This window comes from Schistocerca serialis, chromosome 3 (assembly GCF_023864345.2).
Source record: "Schistocerca serialis cubense isolate TAMUIC-IGC-003099 chromosome 3, iqSchSeri2.2, whole genome shotgun sequence".
Classification (NCBI taxonomy): domain Eukaryota; kingdom Metazoa; phylum Arthropoda; class Insecta; order Orthoptera; family Acrididae; genus Schistocerca; species Schistocerca serialis.
Window position 1 is genome coordinate 231,354,464 of NC_064640.1, and position 21,314 is coordinate 231,375,777.

The 21,314-nt window shown below is 43.6% G+C and overlaps 1 protein-coding gene across 2 annotated transcripts in view; it reads right to left on the bottom strand.

Annotated features, from left to right (window-relative positions):
* LOC126471574 (protein turtle homolog B-like) overlaps positions 1-21,314 on the bottom strand; it is a 434,642-nt gene that overhangs the window by 159,121 nt on the left and 254,207 nt on the right. For both annotated transcript variants that reach the window (XM_050099800.1, XM_050099798.1), the window contains exon 3: positions 14,468-14,678. In XM_050099800.1, coding sequence (XP_049955757.1) covers positions 14,468-14,678 — 211 coding nt within the window. The remainder of the gene's footprint in view (positions 1-14,467; positions 14,679-21,314) is intronic.

Sequence of the window (21,314 nt, forward strand, 5' to 3'; positions counted from 1 at the left end):
CGGTGTGTCTGAGATGTTTTCCTTGGCTACCCATGAGAAAACAGTCTGATTTCAACGCTGGGTATCGTTGTTTCTGACCTAAATGGCAGAGGCGTAAAAAGAAAGGGTGAAATGTGAATAAGAGGGACTGTAACGGCCTCCCCACTCTGTGACGCGTGAACGGACGCGCTTGCGAACTGTGGTGAGTTTTAGTGCGAATATGACGTCATTAATCCACCTTATAGTTCACATGAACTTCTGAACTGATGTTTCCCAATCGATTTTGCTTTACCCAGATCGACTCCAGCTACATTGCTGGTAGGTGACTTGTGGACACATGGCCCGTAGGCAGTGCGCTAGGACAGTGCGGGAAGATTGCCGAAACGAGACGCAAGGCGGCGCGGGAGACTGTTGCGCCGGCAGTGGCTCTGTGCCAGTGCGGACTAAGTACGACATACGGTCACTAAGCGAGCACTGCGCGCCAGATGGGACGCCTTGTTTTGGAGAACTGGAGTGTGATGACGTTCCTCTGAGGTGCGGGGCATTCTGTAGTAGCTTTGGACGACAGTTAATATGGTGAACTGGAACAACGAACTGTGGGTGACTGTGCTAAGGTTGTGGCTCATTGTAAATGTTATACAGCGTCGTAACTACAGCAGTTGGATTTTGAATTTTTGTCTTACTGGACATTCCAAGGTTCTAACTGACAGTGTTAATCTCACCTTACAGGTGGTTCAGGTGGTCAAGGGTACTTTTCTTTCCTGTTTTGAAATTCAGAAAGAAGCTTTTTTGGCTTCGAGGACATTTAGCCTCCAAGTTAAAAGTAGTTACAAGACTGTCCTGGTTTCCTGAGTTATTTTCCACTGGGAACATTGCAGCCGATAATAATTACACGGATGGAAGTGTATGTCAATTTAATTAACTAAATGCACTTCGCTGTTTGTTGTAGAAGCCTGGTTAAACTCTGTGCATTTGTTCCCCAGCTAGTGCGAGATTGTTTGTAATTGGAAGCGGCCTGGGGCAGGTTTGATCACTCTTGTCCAGGCGACAGGATGGTGCATTTTCTGGCTGCAGTTCTGTAACGGTGGTACACGAATTTTTTGGGGTTAAAATTTCTAGAAAGGTTTTTTCCTGGTTTGTATTTCTTTAATGTTATTGGAGCTGTTTATAAATGATTACAAGTTTTGAGTAATGCCAGTATATAATTCTGAGATTGCTATTTATGAGTTTTGTAAACTCTAATGTAAGGTATTACTTAAAAAACGACTGATGCTCATCTCACAAGGTGGGCTGTGGATGTTTGTTGACGATAAAATTTTAGGTTAACGGCTTGAATTTCTCGCACTATTTTCATATTACGGACAGAGGTCCCATGAAAGTTGTTTAACGTTAAGATGCCTTATTTGGTTTGATGTACAAGCAATTAAACGAAATTTCCCTTTTTAATTAAGGAAAGTGCAAATGGCAGCCGTAGTCTAACAGTTTCCTTTGATTACTTTATTACCTTTTACATTACTGTTAATATTACTGACATCCGGTCCTCTGCGTTTCCTTTAAATGAATGTTTCTACTGAGCTAGAGTTTTACTAATGTCTATCTTTGTATCTTAAGTACCAAGGAATGAAAACTTTGTTGTAATAAGGGTTGCATTAATAAATCTAATATCTCGAGAGAAGGTTCAGCAATATTCACCAAAGAAACCCTGTTTATCGACCAGTCTGCTCAAGTGGCCTAATTGTTTTAACGTAGTATCCGTTTCATGAACTGTGGCATTTCTTCACATCTGTCGACGCCTTGTTTGAAGCATCCCCGAGCCCGAGGGTGATGCCACAGGGCACCACGCTTTTGCACTGTCACAGAGGAAATTTGTAAGCACCTTTGAGCCAAATTTCAAACTTATGTGTCGCAATAGGAGACGATTACGAGGTTAGTAAAAATGATCCTTTAATTTTGTTGTGCAGTGTAATAGTCATAGTTGGAGGAACGGCTTGTAGTATATCTAGTGTCAGCTATCACAGCGCCTGCAGCGTTCGTAACAGATTGTGCAGCCTGACTGTATCTCTATGGTACAAATGTCTACTCTTCGGACATAGCTGCTAGTAAATGTTCAGGAACTCAGCAGCTTCTTTATATATTTCTCGAGGCGTTCTTTGTGTATTATAGTAGTATCATATGTGACCCATCACTCAGACTGAGATGTGCTTCAGTCAGCATTCTAAAAATGGATTCTAAGAATTAACATTGTTCCCATCTTTTTCAGCACCATTGTAATCTCCTCCAAAAATAGGTTATTATAATACACGGATGGTATTTAGAAGATATCTTGTGGAGCTAACTGAAGATTGGAACCCACATTAGGAAGCGAATTCCAGCGAAGCTATAAAAAATTGAAGTTACAAGGGTTAATGCCGTAGCAAAGCCACCCCTTCGACAACAAACGTGAATGTGTACATTGCCGGTGTTATGACAAGAATGGAAAAGTTCGATGCCATATAACCTCCTGAATGCTGTCATTTCGAGACATTCATGTTGCTGTTCAGCAGCAAATAAATTCACGTTAGCTGCCAGTGATGTGATCTAGCCGCAAGCGTTGGTCTCTGTGACTTGGATGCTCTGTATGGAGTGCGGGGAAAACGATTCTTGGTATGTTTCCGTGTAAGCTCAAATCTCTTTAACTTGACGTTTATGATCTTCCCACGAGATACGTGTACTGGAAGCAATATATTAGTTGATTCTTCTTGGAATCCTTAAACAGTTTCGATATATGCACATGAGAGGCTCATCTCTAGGAACTACAGACATTTTGGTGACAAAAGTCAGGCGATACCTTCTAATATCATGCCGGACCTCGTTTTGCGCGGCGTAGTTAAGCAACTCGACGTGATATTGTCTCACCAAGTCGTTTGGAGTACCATGCAGAAATATTGAGCCATGCTGCCTCTATAATCATCGACAATTGCGAAAGTGTTGCCGGTACAGGATTTTGTGTACAAACTGACCTCTCGATTGTGTCCCATTGTACAGTGGGGGCCGTTACTGAATGGATTTATTAATATAAAAATTTGATTTTTATTTTTCACTTTATGTTCGTCAGTGCCTTCTGCCTGGCGACTAGTTGCAGCGTCTCAATCACGTTGCCCAGAACCGGACATAACCACTTTGAAACTCACGTGTTGAACCATCAGCAGCTAAATTCATGTGTTGCTGACAAGGTAACGCTACAGAACTGAGCGTCTTCGATTTTGCCGACCAATAGGGAGGCTTGGAGGTGGTAAAGTGGGGGCGGGACCGCGGCCAGTCGCTGAGAGCGGACACGCCGTCCGGTCTCTTCTGCTGGCAGTTTCCGACCCGACCAGACGTACTCCTCTCCTGCTCTCTTGGGCGGCAGCCCATTCAGTCTCGGTGGTTTTTCTAGGCCTGCCTTTCCTTTTTATGGCATTAAACATTCATGCAGTTAAAAATATGTTTGATTTTTCACCTCAACAGGTGCCTGCTGCTTTCCCCTCCTGGCTAATCGTGACGCATTAACACCATAAATGTTCGATGGATGGCCAAATCATTCGCTCGAATTGTCAAATGACATGGTGCCCTGCCGTCCATAAAAATTCCATCGTTGTTTGGGAACATGAAGTACATGAATGGCTGAAAAGGGTTTTCAGGCACCCGAACATGACCATTTTCAGTCAATGACCACTTCAGATGGACCAGAGGACCCAGTCCATTCCATGCAAACACAGCCCACACCATTGTGGAGCCACCACCAGCTAACATAGTGCCTTCTTGACATCTCGGCTCCATGGCTTTGTGGGGTCTGCGCCACACACTAACCCAACCATAAGCTCTTACTAACTGAAATCGGGACGGTTTTCCTGTCGTCTAGGGTCCAACCGATGTGGTCAAAAGCCCAGGAGAGAGGTTGCAGGCGATGTCGAGCTGTTAGCAAAGGCATTCGTCTTGGTGGTCTGCTGCCACAGCCCATTAACGCTAAATTTTGCCACACTCTCCTAACGGAGACGTTCATCATATGTCCCCTCATTGACTTCAACGATTATTTCATGCAGTGTTGTTTGTCTGTCAGCACTGTCATCTCGACACAAACACTGCTGCTCTCGGTCTTTTAAGTGAAGGCCGTCGGCCACTGTGTGGTGAGAGGTTATGCCTGAAATTTGGTATTTTCGGCACACTCTTGTCACTATGGACCTCGGAATATTGAATTCCCTAATGATATCCGAAATGGAGTGTCTCATGTGCCTAGCTCCAGCATGAATCATCTGAGTACAAATGACGGCTCCGTCAATGCACAGCCCTTTTATATCTTGGTCCATCATATTTCGGGCTTGCAGCCGGATCACGTTGACATCTTGGCACGATATTTCGGCTAACAAACATGCAGCCATCTTCAGGTGCGTACGAGACTGAAGATTACTGGTGCGCGTCGTTCTATATATTCCGAAAATTGGCGCGGCGGCGCCTGCGCAGTGGAGAAGGCTAATACCGCGCCCCCTATCTAATTTGGCGCGCTCTGCAGCAGAAGCGGGCCGCGCATGCGTAGTGGTGTACCTACATTTGCGCTATCTGTCGTAAAGCGCCTTCGCGCAGCTGAGACGCGGTAGTCGAAAGTATAAAATCAATTTTCGTCAGCCGTCGCACTAGATGCAGACCCATGTCTCTGTGAAGCGATTAAAGAAATTACAGGATCCCATGCTTTATCCATCTGAAAGCCGCCGTCTCGATTAATAAGATCTTTTGCCAATCGTATCTCCACGGACTCCTTGATAATGGATTCCCAAAAAGATCTAGTTGTCGCTAAAATTTTTGTTCCACAATAATCCATGGAGCGTCCCGTCGAAATACAGTGTTCCGCTATGGCTGATTTGTTGGGCTGTAGTAGACGTGTGTGGCGCTCATGCTCCACGCATCTTTCCCGTACTGTGCGAGTAGTTTGGCCAATGTAGGATTTGCCACATTGACAAGACATCTTATAAATACCCGCTTTCCCCAGACCCAGATCGTCCTTCACAGAGCCAAGCAAAGCCGATATTTTCGTAGGTGGTCGGAAGATCACTTTAACACAATGCTTCTTTAAAATCCTTCCTATTTTAGAGGAGAGGTTACCCACATACGGAAGAAACGCCCTGGACCTGACCACCTCTTTGTCTTCTCCTTCTTGTTTCTCTTTACATTTCTTCTTTGTTACAGCTGTGCGGATTTGGCGTGTAGAATATCCATTCTCCCTGAAGACGGATTGCAAATGTTCTAATTCTTTAGGAAGGCTGTCCTTATCAGATACCACATGTTCCCGGTGCACCAGAGTACGCAGCAAACCCATGGTTTGTGCAGGGTGGTGGCAGCTTGTCGCCTGCAAATACAGATCTGTGTGTGTGGGCTTCCGGTAGACGGAGTGCCCCAAAGATCCATCGGTTCTACGATTGACAAGGACATCCAGAAACGGCAGACATCTATCTTTTTCGACCTCCATGGTAAACTGAATATTCTTGTGAATGGAATTCAGATGTTTTAAGAATCCTGCCAATTTTTCTTCTCCATGGGGCCAAACTACAAATGTGTCATCCACGTAACGCCAGAAGACTTTCGGTTTAAATTCAGCCGACTCGAGTGCGTTCTCCTCAAAGTCCTCCATAAAAAGGTTTGCTACCAGAGGGGACAAAGGACTGCCCATGGCAACACCGTCAACTTGTTCAAAATATTCATTATTGAATAAGAAATAAGTTGAGGACAGGCAATGATGAAATAATGCTGTTATGTCGGCTTTGAACCTTCTGCTAATGTATGTGTACGCTACACTACCGCAATCTCTATATGTGCATATCGTTATATTATGACTTTTGTCACCCCTGTTTATATGTATAAAACATTCGTGGACTTACTGCCGCGTCAGTTCAGGGTAAAACCTCGAGCTTTTGGCAATTACCTCCATCATCTTCGTCAAGAGCAAACTGGCTGTCTAAACTGCTGCTGTGGTGGCCTTATATAACGCATAGGTGGTTTGAGATTGGTCGACAATTAAGTAATGCTGTCGCAGATGGCGTCAAGGTCTGCGCTGGTAGCGCCACCGTTTCCCTAGTAGTGTAAACATTACTAGAAATCTCTGCCTCTTCTCTGCTTCGAGAGTTGGCTTCCATACACCGCTAAGATTATATCCGCTGTCACGGTTGAGGTTCTTCTCACACATTCTTATTTCTACAGACTCTTTAATCACAAAATCCCAGTATGTAGGAGCCTGAGACAAAACTTTTATTTCGTCAAACAATATTGTGTGCTTGTTTGTAAGACTGTGCTCAGCAATTGAAGATTTCTCCAGTTCTCTGTTTTTAATAATAAAAAAGTGTTCAAATGAGTGTGAATTCCCAAGGGACCAAACTGCTGAGGTCATTGGTCCCTAGACTTACACACTACTTAAACTAACTTAAACTAGAATGAGAATTTCACTCTGCAGCGGTTTGTGCGCTGATATGAAACTTCCTGGGAGATTAAAACTGTGTGCCGGACCGAGACTCGAACTCGGGACCTTTGCCTTTCGCGGGCAAGTGCTCTACCGACTGAGCTACCCAAGCACGACTCACACCCCGTCCTCACAGCTTTACTTCCGCCAGTACCTCGTCTCCTACTTTCCAAACTTCACAGAAGCTCTCCTGCGAACACAGTTTTACGAGGTGCATTCAAGTTCTAAGGCCTCCGATTTTTTTTCTCCGGACTGGAAAGAGATAGAAACAGGCGTATTGTTTTAAAATGAGGCCGCGTTCATTGTCAATACGTCCCAGAGATGGCAGCACCGTACGGCAGATGGAATTTTACCGCCAGCGGCGAGAATGAGAACTGTTTTAAATACTTAAAATGGCGACGTTTTCCTTACTTGAACAGCGTGCAATCATTCGTTTTCTGAATTTGCGTGGTGTGAAACCAATTGAAATTCATCGACAGTTGAAGGAGACATGTGGTGATGGAGTTATGGATGTGTCGAAAGTGTGTTCGTGGGTGCGACAGTTTAATGAAGGCAGAACATCGTGTGACAACAAACCGAAACAACCTCGGGCTCACACAAGCCGGTCTGACGACATGATCGAGAAAGTGGAGAGAATTGTTTTGGGGGATCGCCGAATGACTGTTGAACAGATCGCCTCCAGAGTTGGCATTTCTGTGGGTTCTGTGCACACAATCCTGCATGACGACCTGAAAATGCGAAAAGTGTCATCCAGATGGGTGCCACGAATGCTGACGGGCGACCACATGGCTGCCCGTGTGGCATGTTGCCAAGCAATGTTGACGCGCAACGACAGCATGAATGGGACTTTCTTTTCGTCGGTTGTGACAATGGATGAGACGTGGATGCCATTTTTCAATCCAGAAATAAAGCGCCAGTCAGCTCAATGGAAGCACACAGATTCACCGCCACCAAAAAAATTTCGGGTAACCGCCAGTGCTGAAAAAATGATGGTGTCCATGTTCTGGGACAGCGAGGGCGTAATCCTTACCCATTGCGTTCCAAAGGGCACTACGGTAACAGGTGCATCCTACGAAAATGTTTTGAAGAACAAATTCCTTCCTGCACTGCAACAAAAACGTCCGGGAAGGGCTGCACGTGTGCTGTTTCACCAAGACAACGCACCCGCACATCGAGCTAACGTTACGCAACAGTTTCTTCGTGATAACTTTGAAGTGATTCCTCATGCTCCCTACTCACCTGACCTGGCTCCTAGTGACTTTTGGCTTTTTCCAACAATGAAAAACACTCTCCGTGGCCGCACATTCACCAGCCGTGCTGCTATTGCCTCAGTGATTTTCCAGTGGTCAAAACAGACTCCTAAAGAAGCCTTCGCCACTGCCATGGAATCATGGCGTCAGCGTTGTGAAAAATGTGTACGTCTGCAGGGCGATTACGTCGAGAAGTAACGCCAGTTTCATCGATTTCGGGTGAGTAGTTAATTAGAAAAAAGAATCGGAGACCTTAGAACTTGAATACACCTCGTAATCTGACAGCCTCAAACCGAGCGCACACTCCACGCGGCTGCTTTTAATACGAGGGTTATCCAGAAATTAAGTTCCGATCAGTCACGAAATGGAAAACACAGTGAAAACCACAAACTGTTTATTTGCAACAGTTAGGTACACCATCCACCTACTTCTCTACATAGACGCCGCTCCAACTGCGAGTGTTGTCGTAGTGTTGTATCAACTTCCCAATATCCTCGTCATAGAAAGCAGCCGCCTGTGCTTTCTGCCAGTTACCTGCACTGGTCTGCAGCTCGTTGTCTGTGGAAAAGTTTTGTCTCCATAGCCAGCGGTTCTTGTGAGCAGAGATGAGACTCAGGAGGAGCCAATTACGGACTGTACAGTGGGTGATCAATCACTTCTCATCGGAAACGCTGAAGGACCGTCATCATTGCCCCTGCAGTGTGCGGCCGAGAATTCGCATGAAGAAGGAACTGCTCGACAGTTGTGTTATGTGGGCTGCATGACACAGGCGAAATCTCTAACCAGGCCCTCATGCTTGGCGGGAGACGCTATTCCCTACGCATCTTTAGGTGCTCACTGTTCACTCAAAACTGAACAGAGCGACGCAGCACGATCGACGGGCATACTAGAGACAGTGCCCAATACATCTGTCCAAAGCTTTACCGGATTTTCCCAGTGGTTTCCATTTCGCGACCTATCGGATCTTACTTGCTGGACAACCCTCGTATGTCGTTGATGTTCTGCACAGCGGTTGGAAACGGTGCGGGTGGATTGACCGATACAATTTCTTGCGCACTCACAAGGAATGTTACAAGTCCCAGGGATCCTGAGGCCAAGATAGTCGTTAACAGGGCGTAGCATTTCCTTCATCCTCTTATATAAGGGGGTCGGAAAATAGATCTTGTACCTCGTCTTTCCAGGAGTCTGCCTTTTTTGCTGGATGTAGCACCGGAGAAAGGAAAGAATACAGTCGTTGGCTCATTACGTGAATGGTCAACATGTTCTCGTTTTCCTTTATAGGAGAACGCTGACTTAATGTCACGTGAACCACAGCCGTTCTTTCGGAACACCTACATCAGATGATTAATTTCGGAATTCAAGTGATGAACATTCGACATTAAGTGAAAGCGAACATAATCTTTGCAGTGATAGTGAAACCATATTTTGGCTGCTCTTGTAACTGATTCCTGTACTAATTCTTAACTTTGAAATATGGAAAGAAATATTAGTATTTGCGTAAAGCTGAGCCATTCAAACTGTTGTGACTTGTCAGACATTGCTTTCGGTTCCTTAGTAAATACGGTCTCAGGTTTGCTGCCCGATAACGTTCTGTAAGTCATACAATACTTTCTCGAAGCAACTTTCGTCATCTTCAGGTGGTTACGATAGTTCCTGCTGCAAGTCGCATCTGACAGTAGAAACTACTGTTTCACGCAAAGACGTCGAACTATTGCTTCGATTAAATTTTGTGGGACTTAGACAATGTTATCCAGTTGAAAACCCACGAAGAATATCTGCAGTCAAACTTAATTATGGTGAGGTCGGCTGAATCGAGTCAAAATTTCTTAAGTCCAAATAGAAGACATATTTTCACATGAACTCATTTTCATTGTCGATCCTTCTGTAATATGTAGTTTTCCGTGCCAATAATGGCATATAACGCTACGTAAATGTTTTTAATAGTTCCAGAAAATTAATCTGAAGAATGAGCTGCATGGCCTGTTTGTCTTTTTCAAGAGAGGTGAATCAAGTTGTAGGCATGGCACATAAGGACAGTACAAATGTATAAACATGACACTGAAATAACACATTTTCCTCAAATAAACTTCTTCCTTGGTGCAACAACACGTTTCTCATGGAACCCTTCTGTGACGTGACATTGAATTCAGTCACCAAATATCGTCGATACACCGTTTTCAGTCTTAGAGATTTCACAAGAAGTGCCGTTATCTTCGTTTGCTTCTTCAGAGGATTCTGATGCACCTCAGTCTGATGATCCATCCTGCACGGGTAGTTCCTTCTTAATAAGACGCTTCCTCGAACTGTATTCCTTACATGACACTACTCATTTTCCAACTCTTATCAGTGTCATTTATATTTTCTGAGGATCCAAGAAATAGTGCTTTCTGTTCCTGTCTGAAGAGTTTGGGTAGACTTCTCTGGATATGTCAACAGGTCGTGGAATGAAACAGCAGAACTTAGCTTGTCATTGCTATCATTAACTAGACTAACGGAAGATGGCACATTCTGCTCATTTTCCTTTGGTTTGTTTTCTTGGGTCGACGATGCCCGCAGCTCGTGGTCTTGCGGTTAGGGTTTCTAACTCCAGGTCATGGGGTCCCGGGTTCGATTCCCGGCCGGGTTGGAGATTGTCTCTTCCAGGGAACTGGGTGTTTGTGTTGTCCTCATCATTTCATCATCATCATCATCATCATTATTCATAAGAGTGGCTCGATTGGACTGTGTAAAAAATTGGAGTGTGAAAAAAAAATTGGGACTTTGTACGGGCGCTAATTACCGCGCAGTTGAGCGCCCCACAAACCAAACATCATAATCATCTTGGATCGACGACATACTAGCCAGCAAGAACGGATGTTAAGCCAGTACATTTTCATTCAACAGAAAGACGTCTTTTGAATGAAATCAATTTTTTTGCAAACATTGTTTTTTTCCACTTTCATTCATATAGCCTTGAAAATGTTTCCAAATGTGAATCATTTGATCTTTCTTCTTCTTTACTAAATACTATTTGTCCCTCTTTTACGTTTTCTGAAGAATCTTCCCATTTTACAGTCGTCTTTGTAGACAGGAATGCGGAACCCCACATAATTACGCTGCGTTAAGCTTTAACTGAATATTGCACGGCATTTTTGGCTCCAAAGGCAGAAGTTTTTCTTTTGTATTTTCTCATTTCTAATACACATCGAAAACAAAATAACAAGTTAAAAAATTGACGTAAAAATATGACCAGTTTCACTCGCTTTGTACTGACCCGATCCGTCGGAAACGCAAAACCTTTTTTTCCTTGAGTTGGTAGTCCGGAGCAAGCACACTAACGTAGCAGTGACGTTATACCCCCTTCTCCAATATATAAACTTACTGTGCTACGAATACTTAATGAATTACTAAACGAATTATCAGAGATATATTAATTTGCATCTAAAACTATTTTAAAAAGTAGAATATTTTCGGAACTAGACACAAACAGCACAATCTTACACAAACCTTAACTCAGTAATTAACACATCTGGCAACGTATTCTACTTTCCAACTTACTGTATCTGATCAAAAGTGTCCCGAAACTCCTACGTTACGCGGAATTGACCCACAGATATCAGGAGAGGCAGATCCGCCACTATAAAAGGAGGTGGGGAGTACTGTGTTGTCAGTATAGAAGAATAACAGCAGAATGGGTCAGCCAAGAGAGCACAGCGACTTCGAACATGTGCTAGTCGCTGGATGTCACCTGAGTAACAGGTCCTTCAGGGACATTTCAGCTGCACAAGTCGACTTTTGTTGATGTGAATGTGAAGTGGAAACGCGAAGTAACAACCACAGCCCCGCGTCTTGCGGAGTGGGACCATCGAGAATTACGGAGAGTGGTTGTGAAAAATAGGACGAAATTAGCGGAAAGAATCACTCCTTAGTTTCAAAGTGCTACCAGAAGTCCAGTTAGCGTAATGACTGCATGTAGGGAATTTAAAACATAGGGTACGACTGTCGAGCAGCTCCTCATAAGCCAAATATTTCTGTAGTAAATGCCAAACGACACCTGAGGAGGTGAAAAAAAAAGCGACGCCAATGGAGAGTGGACGACTGGAAACGAGTGATTTGGAGAGATGACTCACGCTACACCCTCTGACAATCCGATGAAATAGTCTGGGTTTAGCGACGTTACCTGCCATCATGTGTAGTACCAATAGTGAAGTACGGCGGAGGTGGTGTTAGGTATGGGGATGTTTTTTGTGGTTAAGTACGATCCACTTACCGCGCTTAAGAAAACGCTAAATACAGAAGGATACGAACACATCTTACAGCATTGTTTACTTCATACAGTAGAGGAATAGTTTGGAGCGATGGCCGTTTTGTATCAGCATGACAATGCATCTTGTCATAAAGCATCATCTGTGAGGCAACGGTTTGTGGCCAATAACAATCCTGAAATGGACTGGCCTACCCAGCGTATTGAATAGGATTGGGGAGAAGAGAAGTCTGTGGCACAACTTGACCAGAAGAAGGGATCGGTTGGTAAGACATGTTCTGAGGCATCAAGGGATCACTAATTTAGTACTGGATGGCAGCGTGAAGGGTAAAAATCGTAGAGGGAGACCAAGAAATGAATACACTAAGCAGATTCAGAAGGATGTAGGTTGCAGTAGGTACTGGGAGATGAAGAAGCTTGCACAGGATAGAGTAGCATGGAGAGCTGCATCAAACCAGTCTCAGGACTGAAGACCACAACAACAACAACAACAACAACAACCCAGCGTCCCGACCTGAATCCAATGGAATACCTTTAGGATGGGTTAGAACACCGACATCGATCAGGACTCCAGCGTCCTTCTCGGATTTCAGCTCTTGAGGGAGAATGGGCTGCAATTCCTCCACAGAACTCCAGACACATAAGTGAAAGTGTCCCCAGCGGAGTTCCCGCCTTGATAAAGCCGAAGGGTGGACACACCCGATATTAATGTCCACTATTGTATGTCCGAATACTTTTGATCAGATACAGCATACGCCCAGCTCGAACACAACCGCTGTATGGCAATGCAGGGTTATTCGAAATTCGTATGTATTCGAGTACAAATGCAAAATGAACAAGCTTTATACCAATGAAAGTAACTTTCAAAATTTTTGGCGGGAGGCGGCAAGCGGGCAGTGATGGTTTCAGAAGCGGCCGGTAGAGTTCGCACGGCAATAGGACTGTCATTCCATTTCGCTGTCAGTTGTGAGTGAAATGGCAATTGTGGAGCAGAAGGTTTTCTGCATTCCTGAGTTCGCGAAAAGTGAGTCGCAAATTGCAGTTCAGCGGGCATTTCGTACCAGATTCGGTATTCAACCACCAACTCGCAAAAGCAGTAGCTGTTGGTTTAAGCAATTTAAACAGACTGGGAGAGTGTGCAAAGTAAAAATCACAGGCCGATCGCGTGTGTCAGAGGATGATGTCCGACCGATTCAAGAAAGTCTTGTGTGCTGTCCCAGTGAGTCTACCAATAGATCCAGTCGAGAACTTGGAAACCCCAAACCAACTGTATGGAAAGTTCTGAGACGGCGTTTGCTGTACGAGCCCTACCGATTACAACTTGTGCAGGTTCTCAATTCCAATGACAAAGAGAAGCGTCTCGCATTTTGTGCTTATGTTCTAACAAATATGGAGGATGATGCATTTCTACAGCGTGTAATTTTCAACAATGAAAAAGTCAAAAAATGGTTCAAATGGCTCTGAGCACTATGGGACTTAACATCTATAGTCATCAGTCCCCTAGAACTTAGAACTACTTAAACCTAACTAACCTAAGGACATCACACAACACCCAGTCATCACGAGGCAGAGGAAATCCCTGACCCCGCCGGGAATGAAAAAGTCAACAGACACAATGTTCGCATATGGGGTTAGGAAAATCCACATTCCCCATTGGAACACGAAAGAGACTCACCGAAGTTCAACGTGTTCTGTGCCGTATCCCATACAAAGATTCATGGAATATCTTTCTTTGCTGAAAGAACTGTATGGGAATCATGTACCTGGACATGATGGAGCAATGGCTGTTGCCTCAAGTTATAGAAGATACCCAGGATTTCATTTTCTAACAGGATGGAGCACCGCCCCATTGGCACAGCCTGGCCACCGAGATCTCCTGATCTCACATCCTGCGACTATTTCTTATGGGGTTATGAGAAGGAAGCTGTTTACGTCCCGCCCCTACCAACCACGATCTGCGGAACTGGATCACTGCTGCCGTGCACTCAGTAACAGCAGATACGCTTTCGCGTGTGTGGGACGAGTTTGGCTACCGCGTCGATGTTTGCCGTGCAGCCAACGGTGGCCACATTGAACAATTATGACATTTCTAATTATTAAATAATTATTAAAAATTAATTACAAATTATTAAATTTATTAAACTGATATCAAACATTATGAATAAAACTTTGAAAATTCCTTTTTTCATTGGTATAAAGCTTGTTCATTTCGGATTTGTAATTGAATAAATACGAAGTTTTCAAAATGGGTCCATCACTTAGAATAATCCTGTAGTTGCTCTACCACTTCGTATGGGACAGTCAGGATGGAATTCCTAAAACTGACCTGATTCTCCTCTCGACCCAGTTAGGTCGATTTTACCGTATTAATAGGGCGCTAAATTGCGTGCAACGTATGTTGACATAGCGTGGTGCATTAAGAACCGACTCTGTTATTCTTACTGGAGCTCCGAGCACCACTGACATGACAAAGAGTGGTGTTATTTTTTCCATCTTAATTTGGAAACGTGAATGTGGTTTTCAGTGGCTTACCGACGACGCTGAGGTGAACGAAGAGGCTGCGCACTGGCTGCGTGCTGAGCTGGCACTCGTAGATGCCGGCGTCGCGCCGCTGCGCCCAGCGGATGTGCAGCGACCACTCGCGCCGCGCCGCATCGTGGCTCGCCTCGAAGCGCTGATCGCTCGTGTACGTGTAGCCACCCACCGTCAGGATGTGGATGTCCCGATGTCGCACCCATGACACCTGCACACCACGAAACGTGTCAACTCGCCACACTACAGCTGTGTATCAAAGCATGAATGTTTCAGAGAATAATCTATTTCTTGTCTGCGAAGAAGGCGATAATGATGAGTTCAGATGAATAACAGAGAAGTTCTGACAGTACACAGGAGAAGGAAAATGATGGTGAAGAACAAGGAAGAAAGATTAAGGTTTAACGTCCCGTCGACGACGAGATCATTAGAGAAAGAACACAAGCACGAACTGGACGTGGGCGCCAAAAAATAACGGCAGTGTTTGTTTCAAAGGAACCATTTGGAATTTGCCTTGTGAGGTGTGGTCCACCTCCGTAGCTGAGTTGTCAGTGTCGCTGACTTCCATGTGTAGGACCTGGGTTCAGTTCCCAGTACTGCCAGGAATTTTTTATCGGTGGGAAGATTCAAATGTGGTCCAGTCAGCCCTCTGATGCCAGTTGAGGACCTGCTTGGATGAGGACCAGCGGTCCCAAGATCTGCAAAACCGACGAAGGCCAGGAGACTGGTGTGCTGACCCTACGATCTTCCATATTCAATCCAAATAACGACACTGCCTGAGGATGAGTTGGCGGTCGTCGATCGACCCTGGCTGGCCTGTCTGTGGCCAGAGCGGCGGAGCTTTGCGTCTAGGAGATTTGGGGAAACGAGGAGGAGGAGGAATAGAAGACAGACAGTAAGGTTAGCATTAACTTTCGACAACATTTAAGTCACTAGGTACAGAGTACGAGTACTATCTCAGTCGGAGAATGTAGGGAGAAGGCGCCGTCTCAGCAGTCACCTACAGTGCTTCAGGGTAATCTACAAGTATATGGTGTGCAGCAGAATAAACAGGAAGGCTATTCCAGCTTCGAAATATCGACAAAAACAGAAAAAGGAATATAAGTGTAGACATATTGTCGTCGCCGTGGATGGCAGCTTCGACATTAAAATAATGAACACGAAACTATCCAGTAGGTACTAAAATGGTTTATGATTGAAACACACAATACTGGTGTAATATTCTCCAATATATTGTAGAATATTACAACAGCGTTGTGTGTGTTTCATTCATAATGTATAAAATATTCTACGAAGAAGCAACGGAACAGTCGATCAATACTAATATAGCCATCAGACAAAGCTGCATGTGAAAAGTGCGGTGGCAGGGTGAGGGGTAGAGAGTAGGTGGTAGATATTAGAATTTTCAGTTGGGCTGCGTGTACCGTTTGAAGAACAATTTCACAAGAAGTAGTACAACCTTAAAACAGCTCATTTAGAATAACACGAAAACCAATGAACTAAATATTTGAAAAAAATTTCGTTTGTAGAGTAAGTAAAACAGACTCGTAACGAGATATTTTTCACAAAAACAGGTTTTATAGATCTAAAGGTGGCCAAAGCGACTCGCTCTTTATATCTCCTCGAAGCTCTGACAGTAATAAATAATCAGTTACAAACAGAAATGACGCAATCTGAATACGCAAGATGATGTATGGTTACTGATAACAATCTCGAAAGTTTCCAATTACACGCATACGTTGTCTCAACTATCTTGCAAACTCGAATAGCTGTGGGAGAGGAAAGAGGGGGAGGGAGGACTTTCCGCGAGTAAATAATTCTGACCCATTTAAACACTGATACAGAAGAGTGTCTTTTATGACTAATCTCCTCATTACTCTTCAAAATTCACAGACGACACTTAAATCGCAAATAAATATGGCGGACGGTGGTTCCACTATCCTCCGAAACAAGTTCACTGTGTTAACCAAGGTGTTCAGAAACGGAATAGGACAAATTTAGTTTGTGAACAGAATATGTGTTACTCGTGTTTGTATAATTCACTCGTCTTTGGGTAAAAGGAATGAGATTGTATGATTCTGTTACAGGGAATAGTGACAACTTTATTTGAGGGAAAAGGTACAAGCTTTTTTTGAATACTCCTACCAGGAAGGTGTTAAAAAATGGCTCTGAGCACTATGGGACGTACCTTCTGAGGTCATCAGTCACCCAGAACTTAGAACTACTTAAACCTAACTGACCTAAGGACATCACACACATCCATGCCCGATGCAGGATTCGAACCTGCGACCGTAGCGGTAGCGCGGTTCCAGACTGTAGCGCCTAGAACCGCTCGGCCACTCCGGCCGGCCCAGGAAGGTGTTTTTCTTTTTTCCATTTGGGGTTAATATGTACAAACATAAATTATCTTAAGGCAGAAAGATATAAATATTAATTTTAATTTTAATTATAATGTTGAAAATATTTAAGAAAGATATAAATGTCCCTGATCGGTTGTGTAAATTAGTCTTATACACCTCTGCACGGAGAAGAACGAATCTATGATCGAATGGGGAAAGTATTTTAAGAATTAGACGTACAGTCCAGTAAAATACCTCCTCAAGATACAATTTTATTTGTATGATAATTATTACGCATCTTTTCTATTGTGATCAATAACACTGTTGCCAGCGACCAAGCTAAAGTCGTACTCTACCGATGTAATTAAAATACATAATACAGAATCAGTGGTAAGGCACTGTTGAAAATAAAATACCGCTTAAAGTCTCACACATTCACAGTTGATCACTCAACACCTGACGAATTCAAATAAATTTACACACTAATTTTCTGCCAATTATGTTTTAGAAATATGTATAGTAAAACAAAGCCAGGAAGCGCGATGTCCGTTTGGTTGACCATATACGAAAAATGTTTATAACAGTCAACTCAGAAAATATTCTAAACTCACTCTTCAGTGTTGAGAGGTAATTTAAGACACTGTAGTAACCTCAAAATTTACAACACATTTCGTCTCTTCACTTGCTAAAATAGTGCTTGGCTCAATAACTACTGTGGCAGCTACTGTTACAACATAGAAAAAATTATTTAGTAATGGCATACTGTAAGTATACAGCCTTAGACACTTCGCATAGATTGAGCGACTCGCAAGAAGATTCGAAGCGCCTCAGAACTGTGTCCTATTTCTAACCGATTTAGAACGGCTTAGACTTCTCATTGTGGCCGAAAGGAGGCACATTTCCGTTGGGTCGTAAGTTTTCACTTTATCGCCTCTCACTTTCCGCTAATCCTTCCGCCGAGTCATGGTTCAGAGAGTCACGAGGGAGATAACAGAATGAAAGTTCTAGTACTCTGTGAAACGATATATATCCTTCTGGCCCATTTCGCTGAACCTTCTATACTTTTCTCTAATTTCGATAAACCTACATATTGTAAAAATGTATGTATGTATATATGTATGTAGTATGTATGTATATTTGTTTGCTTGCTCCACATCTCCTCTTCTATTTGAACCAAATTTGTTATGCGTATCACTCATTGTCTGGAAAGAAGTGCTGTGGCGGTAAGAACCACCTCTCAAAGAGATGGAGATGAAACAGAAGTGTAGCCCACGACGAGCAGATGCACAAACTTCATTCATCTAGTAGTTTAAATGAGAGCACTGAGTCAGATGCAACAAGCTTCACATATAAACCATAACAAAGCTTTTTCTCGCTGACACTGCCCACAAAATGGTGAAAGGAAAGAAATTTACCGCTGAAGTTTTAATTTATTGCATCTTTACTACTAACTCTTTTCGCGATACACTTTGCAGACAATATTCATGTACGCAACTGAATGTGTCTGGAAAATTATATCATTTTACGACACATAGCTCAGGAATAAGACGTCATAAACATTGAGGCGCGTGAAAACGAAATGGCACGGCGAAATTCGCTAGAGATGCAGGTGAATTATGTGTACAAATTGGTGTGAAATATGTTGAGTATAAGTAAAATATATGTGACGTTCGTACACGGGTAAAGCCGCGGATAAAAAGGTCTTCTTAAATACCTAGATAGATTTCAACCAAAAATGGTACACATGTTACTGCCTGGAAAGAAATAATGTGGGAGAGAGAACCACTAACCTGTTATTGGGGTTGGGGTGATGGACTGAGAAGGTTTATTTATATAAATGATATGCCCTCTAGTATTACAGGTAACTCTAAAATGTTTCTGTTTGCTGACGACACTAGCTTGGTAGTAAAGGATTTTGTATGCAACATTGGTTCGGTTTCAAATAGTGCAGTTCATGACCCAAGTTCATGGTTCAAAAATGGTTCAAATGGCTCTGAGCACTATGGGACTCAACTTCTGAGGTCATTAGTCCCCTAGAACTTAGAACTAGTTAAACCTAACTAACTTAAGGACATCTCACACAGCCATGCCCGACGCAGGATTCGAACCTGCGACAGTAGCGGTCTCGCGGTTCCAGACTGCAGCGCCTAGAACCGCACGGCCACTTCGGCCGGCCAAGTTCATGGCTTGTAGAAAATAAACTAACGCTAAATCACGGTAAGACTGGGTTTTTACAGTTTCTACCACACAATTCAACAAACCCTGACGTTTTAATTTCACTGAATGGGCATATGATTACTGAAACTGAACAGTTAAAATTTCTAGGTTTTCAGATAGATGGTAAACTGTAGTGGAAAGCCCACGTTCAGGATCTTGTTCAAAGACTTAATGCTGCCATTTTTACTATTCGAACGGTATCTGAAGTGAGCAATCGTTCGACACGAAAAATAGTCTACTTTGCTTATTTTCATTCGCTTATATCGTATGGTATTATATTATGGATTAACTCTTCCCATTCTAAAAGGATATTTTTGGCTCAGAAACGGGCGGTTCGGGCAATAAGTGGTGTATGTTCACGAACCTCTTGTCGACCATTGTTCACGAGTCTGGATATTTTGACATTGGCCTCTTCCTTACTGTCATTTCTAGTTAACAATATTACCTTATTCTCAAGAATAAACCCAGTTAATACTCGGCAGAAATCAAACCTGAATTTTGATCGGACTTCCTTAACTCTTGTACAGAAAGGTGTGCAGTATAATGCTGCATCCATTTTCAATAAGCTACTACTACAATTCAAAAGTCTTAGCAGTAATCCACGCGCTTTCAAATCGAAACTGAAGAGTTTCCTCATGGGCCACTCCTATTTTGTCGAAGAGTTCCTTGAAAAATTAAGCTGAATCTTTTTGTATTGTTGATTGCGTTTACTGAAACTTATGGCTTGACTTTTTTCTGGTTCACAAACATTTTATTTTTATCTGTTATTACTTTTATGTAGTAATTTAGTGTACTGACGCGTTCCATGACCTTGGAGATTTGCTCCTCAATTTGGTCCTACGGAACTTGACGTGTAAATAAATAAATAAAAAGGAGGAGAGGGAGGGACAGAGAGAGCAGAAACAGGACGCGGAAGATGGGCAGAGAGAGAACGACAGGGAGAATGAGATGGAGAGACAGAAAGAGGAGAGATGGACCGAGATTGGGGGTGGAGGAGATGGACAGTGAGAGGGGGGATTATAAGATGGACAGAGAGAAGGGGAGGAGGAAATGGACAGAGGAGGCGAAGAGGATGTGGACAGATATAGAGGGAAGGACGACGATAGAGAGAGGAGGTAGGGGGAGATGGCCTAATAGAAGATTGAAATAAATACCCGTGTATACCTGGGCAACGTTGGGTACTCAGCTACTATCCTAGTATAAAGCTAAATAACGCATCATTCTCGTACCTCAGTAGGTGGAGAATGGAGTCCTCGATGTTGTTGACCTCTGCACTGGATACATATTCTGGATAGTCTCAATGTCTACTGAAAGAATCGTAGTTGATGAGCAACATCAATTCACGATCGTAGCTCAAATGCATGAATTCCCTTAAGATGGTGTGAAATCAGAGTACCAAATGTAGCTTTTTGAAGATAATGCACAGCATAGAAATCTTGTCATTTTATTACAAGTGCCCGAGGAAGAGGTTTCAGACACACCACCACTCAGAATCGACACGAAAAGCCCTCATGGAGTGGCATAAAGGGGGACAAAGGAAGGACACCGTCCGTTGGCGCGTTGGTTGCCACACACTTCGCGGTCGAAAACGGCAGTTCACCGTGTGATGAGGAACAGGATGACGTTCTTGGCAAACTTTGACACTGCTGATACCGTCTGGACGTTTCATATTCGGCCGTTCTGTAAGGATAACTTATCACTGCAACTCTATTCAAGTAATCGTCGCACCTTGGCGTGAAGTGCAGCTGCAATTTTTGCTCTGGTGTACGGGGTGAAACCACTAGGGAATGCTCAAACCACTCGAAGAAACGCGATCCGAAGCAGCAAAGGGGATTTATTCCTTTTTTGTTAGCACTCCTGTTTCACACCTTGGTGTTGCGAGTTCATCAGGGGGGGGGGGGGGGGGGTGACGGGAGGAGGAGGGCGAGAGGTGTTGGGACATTGATACCTGTGAATAAAATTCTAAGGGGTTCCTCTTTGACTCCTCAATTTGGCATCTCCTTCGGTGCCACCCGTGCACCTTTGCCGAGAACCTTAAAAATACTGTATATACCTGTACATAGACAATCAGTGACAGATTCCTAGACGCCAAAAGGCAGGCAACAGCTTGACATACATAAGGTTCCGTATGCCTGCAAGCAGGCTCTAGAGTAGCAGTGTAGTGCTACTCAGCTGAATGGTATCAAGGGGATGCCTACCTGCAAGTGCATAGGAATCCATTACGGTTTTTCTCTGTACAGGTACATTTTTAACGTGCTCAAAAAGGTTGTGCAGGTAACTCCCTCCGCCCC